Source organism: Cupressus sempervirens, chromosome 10 (assembly GCF_028749045.1).
Source record: "Cupressus sempervirens isolate cs-2001-9-10 chromosome 10, ASM2874904v1, whole genome shotgun sequence".
Classification (NCBI taxonomy): Eukaryota; Viridiplantae; Streptophyta; class Pinopsida; order Cupressales; family Cupressaceae; genus Cupressus; species Cupressus sempervirens.
In genome coordinates, this window is record NC_143127.1 from 22794394 (window position 1) to 22809451 (window position 15058).

Here is a 15058-nt window from a genome sequence, read left to right on the forward strand (position 1 = left end):
GGTGCTGGCGGAGCTGCGCACAGGGTTCGGTTCGGGAGAGGGAGCCTTAGAAACGACAGCAAGCAGTACGATGGCCGCAGTGATCGTGGGATTATTGGTGGCGACGGGCGATCATAAACGAAGGGAAAAGGCGGGGGCAGCACCAACGAGCCGCGGCTACGGGAGGAGAACAGTGCCGCGGGGAGGAAAAACAGAGGCCGCGGGCGAAAAATAGCGCCGCAGGGGAAAAATAGCGACCGCGGGAGAAAAAGAGCGGCCGCGGGAGGAAGAACAGGGTCGAAACAATCTGCAGGAGGATAGCAAAGGGAATATGAGTCCTGGGGTTTTTGCAGGCGGTGCATATGATTGTGGGCGGAGGAGGAGCTCAGGCGGAGATGGGGGCCGCGCCAAGTCGGAGATGGAGACGCAGGTGAAGATAGTGGCGGCGGCTGCAGGCGTTGATGGAGGCGGTGGCGAATGTGGGTAAAGGAAAAAGGCGGGCGCGGTACTCATTACTCAGCGGTGGCCGCGGCCACGGGAGAGGACACGAGAGGAAACAACGGCCGCAAGGAAAACAGTGCCACGGAAGAAAAGGAACGGCCGCGGGCAGAGAAAATAGGCGGGGGCGCGGAGGTGAAGCCACGGGCGGAAGCGGCGCCAAGAGGAAGGAAGAGGAAGGAGAAGCCACTGGCGGGGACGGCAGCGCGGTAGAAGAGAGAGTGGCTGGGGCGGCAGCGACGGCGCTAGAAGTAAGGGGAGCCGCCGGCGGAGGCGGCTCGGGCTAGAGCGGCGACGACGGCGCCAGGGCTGGAGAAGTGAGGGAGCCGGCAGCGGCGGCGGTTCTGTCAAAAAAAAAAAATTTATTTTGTATTTTTTTTTTTTTTTTTGAATTTTTTTTTAAAAATATTTTTAATAAACAAAACCCTCCTAATTTATATATTTTTTTAATTGTTGTCTCCCCTCCCCATATGCAAGAAAATAACCCCCTATCCTTTTTTTTTTTTTAATAACCTAAATAGCATAAAGCAAATTGAAGAAAACCTACCCCAAGCCCCTATGCATTTTTTTTTTCAACAAAGAAGAACAAAATATAGGGTACTCACCTCATGCGCTCCAAAGATGGTGACTGACCTCGTGGCTTGATTTGATGCTCCCTACGCAAGTTATTCTCCAGCCGTGAGCCCTTCCACCTTAGCTTGAACAAAGTTGAACCCGCGAAGTGGGTCCCACCGGGCGTGCCAAAAATGTGTTGCATAAAATTGTAACCAAGATTATGCAAACCTCAAACTATGAACATAGCAATGGAGAAAATGTTCGGTATGCTCTTAGGAACACAATAATGGATGAATCTCTTGGATGTATGAATGCAAATGGAAAATGTACCTAGACTAGATGATATGAGAAATCAAAATAACAGAATGATGATGCAACGATAAGCAATTCTAATGGACCTCTAATGATTCCTAACCCAGCCAGGGTTCTCTTCCCGTAGTGTCTCGTGTGTGTATACGTGTCTGTCTCCTTTCTAAAGAAAGCTTGAGACAAGACATCTATTTAAAGTGGATGGAGGAAGCATCTAGAATGTGCTTAGAAACCACTAAGAGATAAGGATAAGGATTGACAACTAAGCATAGGAGATAAGGATAAGAATTGACAACTAAGCATCTTATCTCACATTCTAGATAGATAGATAAGACTGATAAAATGGTATGTGTGTAGAAGATTCATATGGTGTAGAAAACATGTGCTTAAAAGATGTGATGACAACTCATATGAATGCACGTATCTCTAGGCAGTTTGAATAAAGATTAAATTAAATAAAATTTAATTTAATCAAGGTCTAGAAGAATTAATGGGAATATGGAGGATTTTAAATAAATAAAATTTATTTAAAAAAGGAATACGTGGAGAATCATGTGTTAATTTAAAATTAACACATTAGAGCTAGGAGTATTTAAATTAAATTTAAATACTTAGGCAAAAATGAACTTATTTAATTAAAATAATTTAATTAAATAAGTAGAGGAATGTGACTAGTATTAATTAGATTAATATAGTCATTCGGGACAATTTTTAGTGTATACAGTAACATTCCAAGTGAGTGTTTGTAAATCCTTTAACCAGGTCATTTTTAACAGGGCAGGCCTTTCATAGGGCAGACCATTGATAGTAGTCAAACTTTGTAACCTTAGCCAGTTACATAGTGCTGTAGTGATAATTTGTAAGTGTCATCCCCATCCCAATTTTACCTTCTCATTTTGGAGGGCTTCTGGGTGACCAAATCTTGTGTTATCTATTTTCATGCATGTCTTTACTTTCATGTTAATTAGATATGGTAGATGCATGTGATTAATCTCAATTAAAGGTTTTAGAGGTTAAAGTTTGATACTTCTGATTCACCCACACCCCCACCCACCTCTCAGAAGTAAATCTTTCCACTTGTAAATTCCAAAAAATTTAATGATGACTTAGCACCTATTTAATGTGAGGTCATCATTCACTTGCATATCTTCCTCTTTCTTTGCTTTTTTCTCCTTTCTCCTAGGTGGAATTTTCAGGGTAAAACCTAATTGATCCTCTTTAAAGCCCCTATTTCTACAAGCTACATTTTCTTGGGCACTCCGAACGATCGGCCCACTAAAGGTCATTTATGGGCTTTTAATCCGGTGTCGCAACTATTTTTGTTGCATGTATTGCCCTACTATTCAGGCAGGTGCCTATACAAATGGTGGGGCAGGTGGCCCTACTACTCTATTATTCCCACCCTATTCTCAAGTCCCCCCCCCCCTATTTTCAAAGATAGAAAGGGAACATTAGCTTTTTGTACATCGTATACCTAACTTTTTCTACTCCACAAGTGATAAGTATAGCCATTTTGAGGATAGTTTGATCCTGACTCGTCATTTTTTTCCATGGCATAAAGCTTGAGGCAGGATCTAATCACCTAGGTACTCCCTTTCTTTCATCCAATCACTCAAAATATCTTATCTACACCAAAATGGTTATATCTTGGGTTTTGCACATGATTTGTGAGAGTTGATACCTCTTTTGGGATCCTCAAGGGACCCCAAGGGTTATGGGCCCTAGTTGGAAAGTCCAAAGTGCTTCCGTACCAATCAGGGATGTAGTGCACCCTTGCTCAACCAATCAACAATATATTGCGCCCCTACTTGGGCCTTGTTTTGGGTTGATTGCTCGAGTCCTGTGTCTAGATTATTTTACAATGTTAACTTCTAGGTGGGTCGGCTTGCTAGAGTTAGTCAATTTTGAGCCCTTTATAAACTAATCCATTCACTCCATTTCTCATCCATCAATCTTATTTCCACACATTCTATGATCAAGAACTTGGGCTAAAGTACTCAAGTTCTTAGGGAATCTTCAACCATTCAAGGCATTCAAGAGGTCTTTCCATTGAAGATTAAGGATTCATGCATTCAAGCTATTGAACGAGTTTATGCCAGATCTTTCATTACATTTTCAAACTTCAAGATCTCCCTTTATACACTTCAAGATCCTTTACTTCATCATCTACATTCATCCTTTCAAGATCTACATTCGTCTACATTCATTCTTAAGGCATATTTCATGCACATTCATTCATGAAGGTTTTGATTTCCTTTTTAGTGTTTTTGAAGTTGAGTCAAGGCTATTGCATCTACATATTTGATTACATTCCAAATTCAAGATCATATTCATAGACTTACATTTCTTTATGTTAGATCTATCACTACTACTTGCTACCATTTCATCTAGATATTTCAATTCATGGTTAATTCCTAAATTGGGGTTTGATTGTGGCCACTCTTAACATCTCTCCATGTTTTCATCTGGTTTGGCTATTTCACCCTCTCCTTGTCTATAAATTGAACCCTTCCCTATTCATCCACCTTTTGAGATTAATTTATTTAATCCCAACTTGAGAGCTATAAACTAGCAAATTGCACCCACGGTTGATTTGTTATATGTATCCTCTAGTTGAATCCCCTTCGAATCTTGGAGCATCTTCTTGAGCACACATCTCATCCTTGGACCAAATCCAAACATCAAAGGAGCTACAAGGTTGGCTTTTCATTTTATGCTCTTTTATGGTCTTTTCATAAATATTAAATTATCTTGTTTTATCGAATACTTAGTTTACTTTGTATTCCTTTACATTAGATTTTAGCTTATACAATAGTTAGACAATTTCTTCATCAATTTAATCCAAAACCATATCCTTATTCCATGTGACCTTAACTGATAATTGTGATGATATAAATGACAACATCCGTGAATCTATATTACCCAACTTGCCAACAATAACATGGTTGCAAGGGGAGCCTTATTCAATGCTCTAGCTGATACCAAATATAAAAATGTGATGGAACATAAGACAACCAATGAGATTTGTATAAAATTAAAATCAATTTATAAAGGAGACAAATTTTTGCAACAAGAGAGCTTACAAAATCTAAAAGAAAAAATTAAATCTATAAGGATGACAGAAGAAGAGAACATCAATAATTATATATGCATAAGATTACATAAGTATCTTGCGAAATTAGAGATGTTGGTGGGGCAATTATCAAAGATGAGATTGTGTCAAAAATTATTTATACTTGCAGTCATCTTTCTATGACACCAAGTTGACTTCTATTGAGGAGATCATAACTATTTAGATCGTGACAAGGTAATCATTGGTTGGTAAGTTATCTATTTTAAAAATGAATAAACTAGGAGATGATTTACCTGTGCTATTGGTAAGTTATCTATTTTAAAAATTAATAAACTAGGAGATGTTTTACCTGTGTCACAAGGGACACTAAAACTATACAAATAGGAAATTAAAGAACAGAGAGAGAGAGAGAGAGAGAGAATATTTTTGATACAATATTGCAAAGAACCCAAAATACTCCTACATCAAAATGTCGTCTACTCTAAATTTAACCATTCTTATACTTTTATAATATTGCTAGTCCCTCGTGTTATAACTTGGAGGGTTAGGGAAAATAGAAGGAAGAACCCTAATAGTTCTGACCTCTCGCCACCTCCCCACTTACCTCCCTTGTGACCACATCCCCCGGTTGTTCGCCACCCCACCTTCTTGTCCAAGACCCCCCAACCCCCTAGTCACGACATAATAACTTTCTTGCAGGTGTAAGCAGACCTCTAAAAAGTGGGAAAGCACGTAAAGTACTCCCCCAAAGAAATTAAATACAAGATCAAGAATTCAAAAGCATGCTACGAAAACTTCCCCGCCAAGCAAGGCCTCCAGTTTGCTTTTGCGAATACATTTTGTCCCGGCTCATGGAGATTTAGCTACAGTACTAAAAAGTTAACACAGTACTTTTGGGTAGTATTTAATTTGCAGATCTCCGAACAATATACGGATCCCTTGTGTGAGATCATGCTATCATTAGCCTTATTAATGGCAATTAATTTCAATATTTTCAAGAACAATGGATAAATGTACTTCTATTTTCCTTCTTGGTTTATATTTTTAAAAATAGATTCAATGTGTGGTTCTGAGTTTTGTGCCGAGGAGTCACTTTCAAGCGCTCTTAAATTCGGGAGGAGTTGATATTTGTATGCAACACAATGTTTCTGTGGAAGCGAAAGATATTTGATGCTGAGAACAGATTTATGAATGATAGATATAAACATTTTTCAATATGTTTCAGATCTGTGACAGAAATGGGCAAATGGTTGGGGATGTCATTTTAATGTGCTGATAACTCTGGAACCACTGAGTTTCTAGGGCTGATGTCATCGTCAAGGTAAACTATCATTTCCTAGCTTGTCATCTATATTTGTCTTTGAATTTTTTTATTTTCCCTTCCTTTCAGTTTAGGATATATGTGTCAAGTTTAGTTTGGTCTATTTACTCTGTTCATTATTTTGGGCATTCAGTCTTAGCAAGTTTAGGTTTTTCACATACGTTAAGGGCATGATATGAGAAGCCACGAGGGAAGGTGTTTAGGTGGTTTGTCTCTTTTAGTATTGTGTTTTTTATTTGTGATATTATGATTTATGTATGGAGAGGATCTAATTGTCCTCGGAAGTTTCATTAGTGGTTAATCTTTGAGTCACTTTTCAATGGGAGGAATAATTGAATGTATCATCATTTCTAATAAGATATAAAATATAATTATATTATTGAGACTATTGGATTATTAAAATTATTCGGATGGAAGCTATTAAATGTACTGTTATTTCTAGTAAAGTATAAATATAATGATATTTTTGGACTAGGGGATATTCAAATTGATTAGGAAGGAATCTACTAAATGAAGGGTTATTTCTAACAAAGTATAAAATTTAAATTTAATTTTTATACTAAGAGATCTTCAAATTGGTTAGGAAGGATATGTCTATAAACAACTAGTTATACAATATACATCTATACAAAGAAAGAAGTTCAAGGACCATAACATAACTCTTACAAAACACTTTAAGTTTCTCCTTTCTTGTGTCAAAATAGAGAAACTATTGCAATTTGTAAAAAAAATGTTTATTACATTCAAAGGTTAAAAAAGCTTTCGTTGGGAAGATCCAAAAATTAATGTATAAAAAATTAATTCAAATTTTTATTGCATTTGTCATAGATTACATTATTTAATACTTCATCATTTCTATATGAGTATTTACTTTAACTTGATTGGTTCATATATTTGAAGTCTTATAGGAACAATTTCTCTAAAAAAAAATAGTTTAGAATAACATTTATATTAAAATATTAAATATGTATGCACTATTAAAAATATAGAATGATACCTTTTTTATTAAATACAAGCTACTAAATGTTGTAAATTTTGTGCTCTACATACATGCTATGATGAGAAGTGGTTGGATTGTACATATGATAGGGATCAACATTATCAATATTATTTGCGAGTGTTATGACATACACTAAGATTTGATTCTTAGGCTAAAAGTGGTAATTCTTTCTTATTGTGTGATGTTTAAAGGAAGTTGAACTATGGTATAATGTGATAGTCAAGTTATGGTATTGTTTCTTATTGAAATCTTATTTATTATTATTTTTACTTGTGTATTGCATCACTTTTTGAGTTAACTTAATTAATGATTAAAACTTTCACTTCCACCAGTTAAAATCAATTTATTTTTGAGATTTCTTATAAAACAAGTGCCACATAGTTAAATAAAATGATTATACAATATTAAAATAAAAAATTGAAACAATTAAATTAATATAGAATTAATATATAATAGTATTTAAAATACTTATGTATTATATATATAAATAAAATAAAGTATGCAAATTTGATGAATTAGTGTGGAATATAATTTGTAGAAAAAATACATTTAGAGTGTAAATAGAGTAAAAAAATAATAAATTAATAAATTAAGATGAATCTAGAAGAGATAATTAATCTAAAAGAATTAAAGTTTAGTTTAGATATATTAATATATTGAGCCTACTAGATTATAGGATAGATAAAAAGCCCAAAAAAATATAGGGCGCGCCGTTACATTGTTTCAATACTTGATTTGTGTGCAACCTTTTCCTTAAACAAACCTAAGAGCTCCCTTCTTTAATCGAAGGACCTAAGAGCTCTCTTCCCTTATCAGGATCTGATCACTTTCCTATCGACTTAAAATCTAAGGTCTGCTACTGGTTGTAAGCCGAGTTCATACTTCAGGATTGAGACAATGTGGTTCAAAGGAAAAAAAAAACATATCACTTTGTTTTTGAGTAGAGGGAGAGTGCTTTTGTGGAAGGATCTAGGATGTTTCAACTACCCAATAGACTAGGGTATATGAAACATAAGACTAACGAATGGAATAAGGAATGTTTTGGTAATATTTTTGAAGTAAAGATGTATTTAGAATAAGAATTAGAGCAATGGAATAAACACATTATTTGAAATGGATTGACCCATTGAGGTGTATGAAATACAAAAAGTTTGAAGGAGAAACTTGACGAGGCACTCTTGAGAGAATAAATTTTCTGGATTCAAGGAACTTTGATTAAAGGAGGGAGACATGAACACAAGTTTTAAACTAAGGATGGCTTGGGGATAGTAATTAGAGATGAGAAATTGATTCAGCAAGCAGTTCAGTTTTCATGGGAGCTTCTGAATTCCAATGAGGCCCTGGATGGGACAGCTTAAAGGTCCTAGATTGCATTCCTCTATTGGTCTCATTTGATGGCAGAAAATAAAGCTATAGGTCCTATTAGGGTTATTACACTCTTCTTTCTAAAATGTTGGGATTTTATGGGAATGGATATTTGGAGGGCAACTGAAGAATATAAAATCCATGGATGTATGCTAATAACCCTTCTTTCTAAAATGATGAGATTTTATGGCAATGGATATTTGGAGGGCAATTAAAGAATCTAAAATCCATGGATGTATGCTAAAGCAATTTAATACAATGTTTGCCACACTTATCCTGGAATGTCTCCATCCTAACACTTTCGTAAATTTTGGTCCATCTCTTTATCTAATACAATTTATAGAAGAATTACCAAAGTAATTGCATCCAGATTAGCAAGGGTTAAGCCATCCATTATTTCATAACAGCGAGAAGGTTTTGTTCGAGGTAGAGAACAATGGAAGGTTCCTTGGTTGCTCATGAAGTTCTTCATTCTATTATGACAATAGTGTCGTCTTCAATGATTTTGAAATTGGACATGATGAAAGCATATGATTGGGTTAGTTGGTCCTTCCTAAGGCAAGTGATAACAAGAATGTGTTTTCCAAAAAAAAATATATCAAATGAATGTCTTGTATTACATGTGCAAAGTTCTTAGTTTTAATTAATGGCTTTCCTTGTGGTCTTTTTCCTTCCTCTCACAATGTTTGACAAGAGAGCTAGTTATCTCCCTTTTTGTTCATTATTCTAGGAGACGGTTTAAGTGGATTGATCGAGCATAAGAAACTAGTAGGTCTCTTAGAAGGAATCAATATTCATCATTTTCAGTTGTCTCTCCCTTATAATTTTTTGCGGATGGTTACCTAATGTTAGAGAAAATAGCATTGGATCAGTAGAAGAGATTAAGTGGCCATAAATATACCTTTTCAACATTGAAGTTTGATATTTCTAACCTACACAAGGTCTGATATTGCTTATTCAGTTTTAGTCATTTCAAGATACATGACAAATTCATCAAATACACACAAAGAAACCAAGAAAATTTTAAGGTGTGTAAAAGACACTATAAAACTTTTTAGTGGAATTCATTAGTACTCTTCAAAAGGTTCAATGTTGGGTTTAGTGATTCAGATTGGGGAGGTAGTGTGGATGACCTTAAGTTTAATCTAAAATGGTTCAATGTTGGCTTTAGTGATTTAGATTGGGGAGGTAGTGTGGATGACCTTAAGTTTAATCTGAAATTTTGTTTCTTTTGGTTCTAGTTTGATTACTTGAAGTTTAAAGAAGCAAAGTAAATTGTCAAACACTCTCATCCACAAAAGCAGAGTTGGTTGTTATCGTTTCAACAAGTACACAAACTCTTTCACTTACAAAAGTTCTCAAAGAAATCGAGAAGCGGGTTCAACCTAAGTTATTTATTTGATGTTGTAAGTGTCATTAAGTTTTAGGCAATGAGTCCAAGTTCATTGCAACAAAACAAATCACTTGGATTTGAAATGTCATTTCATTTGTGATTCAGAAGGAAGTTGAGCATTAAAGACTAGCTGACAATAAAACGTATCTAAATACATGTGTAGCTAGTACTTTTTCTTGATTTTTAATTGTCACAAATTCTTTATATTCAATCATGAATAATTCATTTTTCAATAGTAACAAAAAAAATACAATTTAGTTCTCTGAATTCTACCTATGATTATTTTCTCTACATCTAGCTTAAGAAACATGAGTTCACTTTGAATCTACACCTTTCGAACAGTGAAATTCATTGATATCAATTTTATTTTGAAACACACTTCTTATCTACACCAATATATACATCAACCATCTTATATACTTTTAAATCTAGTAACTTCAAGTTTTGTAATCACAACAGCAAAAAAAGATGGAATGTGTGACATTGGAGAGCACTTTCTTAACAAATCTTGTTTCTAAAATTCAACTTAGGTTATGAACATTATCAGACTGCAGAACATTATCAGACTGCAGCGCTCTTACCCTTATAAATGATTTTGCTGCCATTTTTATCTTTTGGGAGAGACCTGATGATTTTTGTGACTGTCAAATTCTGCCCATTGCGGGGAGGATCAAAGACTAATGGCAAAAAGTTATCTATGTCACATTCAAGTTTACCATTTCTAAAGTGATCTTCTAAAAGACGACGGCCCTATCAAAGACAGTAACCAACAGTGTCAAAGGTTATTTCAATATAGACAGAAAAGTATAATGAGCCCAACACACAAGCCCGCATATATATAAAGCTCTCCTTGAAATCACAATACCTGAAGTCTGGCATATGTAATTTCACAAATCTTGTTGGAATTAAATTCAGTCCAATGATAGTTGTGGAATAATTTATAGAACTTCCATGTAGCTTTAGCAAATGTAAAATTCACAAATGCATAGCCCAAATTACACCTATTTCTGCAAAAACCACATCCAAATTAGTCTTGTTATTAACGCACATATTTAAAACCTAATAACTTAATACAAAACCCAATAAAAATTTAACATACTCGAAATCTACTGGCAAGTATACGAAATCATATTCGGAGAGAGGTTCATCAGCCTCCCTAATCTGCTCATTGCACTGCATACAGTGCCTATCGAGCAATTCCAGAATCATGTCTAGGCTGCAAACAAATTCAATGCAAGAGCCATTACCAATAGCTTCTGAATTGATGTTTATTAATTAGGGTTATGAACTTCAGATCATTGCAACTAACTATTGACATGATAAAGAGCACAATAAATAAGGCGCAGTTACTGGTATTTATTGGGGATGTTCTTAATCATTAAAGTTGTTCTGGCCTGTGCACTGTTTGATAGTGCTTCGTCCTCGTTAAAAGCAAATTGAGCATGGAATGATCCTCTGCCACCATTGGGAACGCTTTCGGTGGCCCTAGCTCCTATACTTGCCTCACCTCGGAGGTTGTCCTTGCACTTGTAATTACTTACACCTGCCCAGTGACTGCATTCATGAGAATTATTTTAACCTGGGGATGCCAAAAGCAGAAAAACATTAAAAACCGTAGGAATTCTCAAGTGGAACTGCAATACCAGCTTGGTGAGTGTAGGCAACATGTTTGCCATTACTCCATTTGGAATTATCAATGCGTTGTTGACGGGGCGGTCGATTGCTTAAATTAGCGGCGCCTTTCAGAGCTCGGCTGCCCAGATGACTGAAGAGGATTTTCACTGGGTTGGACCCAATTCGCGTCTCGTCCAGTGCCTCTAGGGCTCGGCTGGCATCTCTCACATCGAAGAACTCTATAAACTTGACCCGACTGTTTAAAGGAGACTCCCTTACTTCCTTCACAGCTCCTAAAACAACCAAACCAATTACGTTGGATCCAATCCATGTTGTTTCAATTACCTCACAATTTGAGAAACACAAAGAAAGTCTGATTCCACAAGATAAAACAACCGAACAAGTGACTGTATGAAAAATTGACTAATATACCAGATAAAAATACCTAATCATAATGTTTCAAACAATTTTAAGTTATTAAGAAAATAGAACAACACTAGCATTCACCGAACATGCTGATGAATATCATGAGAGCTGAGCTTATTGCTGAACTTTTTCATATGAAGGAAATGTGTCCCAAACATAACATACCATATCGTTGAAAGCGGGAGATTAAAGTGAGTGGGGAGATGGTGGTATCCAAATTGGAAACCACAAGCGTGCCCTGGTTTTGAGCTGTGGGTCTGCCGTACTCGGCCCGAACTAATCTGCCTCCTTCCATTCCCGGATCGTAACAAAGGAAGGCCATTCTTTGTTGTATATCGAACAGGGCATTATTTGCATGTCTGAGGTCGAAGTAGTCCACCGTGACAACACCCTCGTATCTTCTTTGCAGGTGGAGGGCTCGAATGGGCCCCCAACTTCTCATCTTCCGCCGAAGATCTTCTTCACTAAGTTGAGGAGGGACAGAAGAGAGAAGCAGGCTGCGGGACTCGTGTGGCTGTGGAGAGCCATTGAAACTTTGCTGCTCATGGGGAGGGCAAACCGAGAAATTGGGCAGACAATTAGATGGGTCCATTATTCTTCCACTGGGAAAGGGAGTACTTACAGGAGGAAAAGGAATCGGGCAACCCACGAGAGGGAAACTCGGTGTAGAGATAGTAGCTGAAATATAATTCACCTGTGGAACATAGTTTATGTGCGGTTGGAATGGAGGAACAATATTGTATGATATCAGTGAGGTTGCATTCACTGTTGGAGGGGCAATCGGAAAAGTGGATGGACGTGGAGGGAGAGTCCTGTATTGCACTGCAGGAGGAATAAATTCTTGCGCCCATGGATTCAAATTGGCAGTCATGGCTTTCTACAATTGTTGTGCCCCCAATATTCCCCAAAATATATCTTTGTAATGGCAATGATGGAATGAAAAATCTGATTTCAAAAGTCGTGACAAGAACAAATGCTTCCGAGTGGTCTTTTGGCGGTGGTTCGCCTATTTTCATGTCCTCAATAAACTAATGCTTCGTTCTAATACAACAGGAACATTTTCTTGGCTGAATGGAAGACACGGTGTTCATTTTCCTTACCCAACGCCTGCTTCTCTGTTGTGTTTGCCTTCAATGGAAATGCGACACCATTTGTGAATGGCTGCTTCTCTGTTGTGTTTGCCAAAGAGGAATTCGTCGTTGCCTTTACTTCGCGGCATAGGAGAACCACTGAAAATCCGAGCATTTTGAGGGACGTCTCACCGTAAATTGTTCTATATTTTTAATAACTTTTTCGATTATAAGTAGAAATTATAATAATAAATTTATTAATTTATATCTTAATATCAAACAAATTTTATAATAATTAATATACATGGAAACATTAATCTATAAGTTATATTATATCTTTGTTAATAATTAATATTAAATTATCAATATAAATTAAATTTAATGTAAATAATATATTATACAAGTATTCAATAAATTGATATTAAATAATATTATGTTTATATTAAAGTAGCTAAAAGGAAGAGGTTAAACAATGGTTAAACTATTCAGCACTTTCACATCCTTTTTCTTAATATCAAAAACATGTTCCCTTGAACTTGCATAGATAAAACAAGTTCATATCTAACATAAAAATCAGATTTTTAGTACCATGAGCACAATTCCTCCTTATAAATGGGACACACAAATAAAGATGTCATCTACATCTACTTAAAACATAACTACTTAAAGAGTTATTTAACTTTAATAAGGCCGTTATCGACCAATCCAGAGAAATACTAGCTAGAACATTCTAGCAAAACAAGAGCATAGTAAAAACAACATTAAAAAAAGGCTTAATTTCCAACATTTCCCTTTTCCTTTCTTGCTAGCAAGACGTTAGCCCAATCTGTCGTCAGGAAGCCATATTGTTTGTTTGATTCCTTCATTCCAAGATCCTCCTCCTCATTTTCTTACATGAGTAGTTGGAGCGTGATGGCAATCACATGAGTCACCTTCTCTACAAATCTAGATAGATCCTCAAAGCACTCATCCAAAATACAAAATTGGGCTTTAATTGCTTCAATCTCACAATTAGTCTCCTTTGCAATACTTTTCAATTATTAGCAACCAACACATTTCCCTGTAGATGTCACCATTTGAAAGGCCTGTACATCACATTGGGGTTAGAATAAACCATGTCTTTTTCTTCCTTGTCAGTCTTCACCAAGGAGGTGGTGGTCATCAAAGAGGTATCACTATTGGTTTGGGTAGCAAGATGGGAAATTGAAGTGAAATCAAGGGTGTTCATGGTGAAACTAGCCGAAACATGGATAGAATCATGACTAGCCTCCTTTCTCTTTTCATCTTTCCCCACCCCCAAGTTTGAAGTCACTTCCTCAATATCTTCTTCATCCACCTCTTTTGCCTTACCAACATTGTTTTCCCTAACTGCATTCTCCTTTCTTCTCAACTTTGTCTTCTTAGAGGCTGTTGACCTCAACTCTTCCTCACAATTATCCAACTTTCTATTAGCCATTTGTTTCATCCTAGCTTGACTCTTACCCAGTATACCCAACGTCCTATGACCCCCTTCATTGTCCTCTTTGGAATCAAACCAAATCAATTTCAACATATTTTTCCACTTATTAATTATAATTATAATAGTTTTAATTTTTATTGAATTATTTATTAAAGTAAAAAAATTAAGTGGTATCGATAAAAGTGAAGTCACATAAACAAAGTACACTAGATAGATACATGTATGTAAAGAGAAATAGAAAGAAATAAAGATATATGTATATTGAGAAATAAAGGGAAAGAGGAGCACATAGAGAGGAGATAAATAGGGATAGAAAAAGTGTTTGTGATATAAAGAGAAACAAAGAGATAACATCTTCTCTATAATTGTCACTCTCTCTCTCTCCCCCACTCTATTTTTTCTCTTTAAATCACTTTATTCATCCATCCCTATCTCAACTTTCTCTCTCTATGTTTGTGTCTTCCCCATCCTCTATCCATCTCTTATACATGTACTCTCTCTCTCTCTCTCTCTCTCTCTCTCTCTCTCTCTCTCTCTCACACACACACACACACACACACACACACACACATATGTGTGTGTATGAATTACTTTCTCTCTCTCATTCCATCTTTATTGAACTACATTTTGTTAGATTGTGGTGACTGATTGGAGAAGTACTATACATACTCCATAATTCCTCGGGGGGTTTTGAGGCCGAGCTAGGCCCCGAGCAGGGGTTTGGGGGCAACAACCCTCAATATAGTTGGGGCCGTTGGGCAATGATTGTTGGGGGGTCGAAGGTGTAGCCCCCGAGAAATTTTTTTTGGGGGTTATTTTATCGACATTTTATGGCTGACATGTTGTAACTAATTTTAACCCTAGAGCGGAAAAAGATACTTGTATAAAAGAGCTTAGGGTTAGGGATTATTTTATAAGGTGTGATACAAAATTGCTTCTTGCAGTGATATTGAGTTGTGAGAGATCACAAATTGTAATTAGGTTGTAATTACTGGA

At 36.2% G+C, this 15058-nt stretch overlaps 1 protein-coding gene across 1 annotated transcript; it reads right to left on the reverse strand.

Moving 5' to 3' along the window:
- Positions 1–760: 760 nt before the first annotated feature.
- Positions 761–12404, reverse strand: LOC149532374 (protein terminal ear1 homolog). Its single transcript, XM_089805705.1, has 7 exons — positions 11699–12404; positions 11137–11400; positions 10844–11036; positions 10593–10709; positions 10359–10500; positions 10119–10243; positions 761–821 (listed from the first exon to the last, which is right to left on the reverse strand). The coding sequence occupies exons 1-7, from the start codon at positions 12402–12404 to the stop codon at positions 761–763; spliced, it is 1608 nt and encodes a 535-aa protein (XP_089661831.1).
- Positions 12405–15058: the final 2654 nt, after the last annotated feature.

Excerpts from the sequence above, each read along its gene's own strand:
- LOC149532374 (XM_089805705.1), bottom strand. The coding sequence starts at position 12,404 with ATGACTGCCAATTTGAATCCATGGGCGCAAGAATTTATTCCTCCTGCA. Across the intron at positions 10,501-10,592 it reads TACTTGCCAGTAGATTTCGA|AAATAGGTGTAATTTGGGCT; the intron begins GTATGTTAAATT and ends TGGTTTTTGCAG. Across the intron at positions 10,244-10,358 it reads TTACATATGCCAGACTTCAG|GGCCGTCGTCTTTTAGAAGA; the intron begins GTATTGTGATTT and ends TGTCTTTGATAG.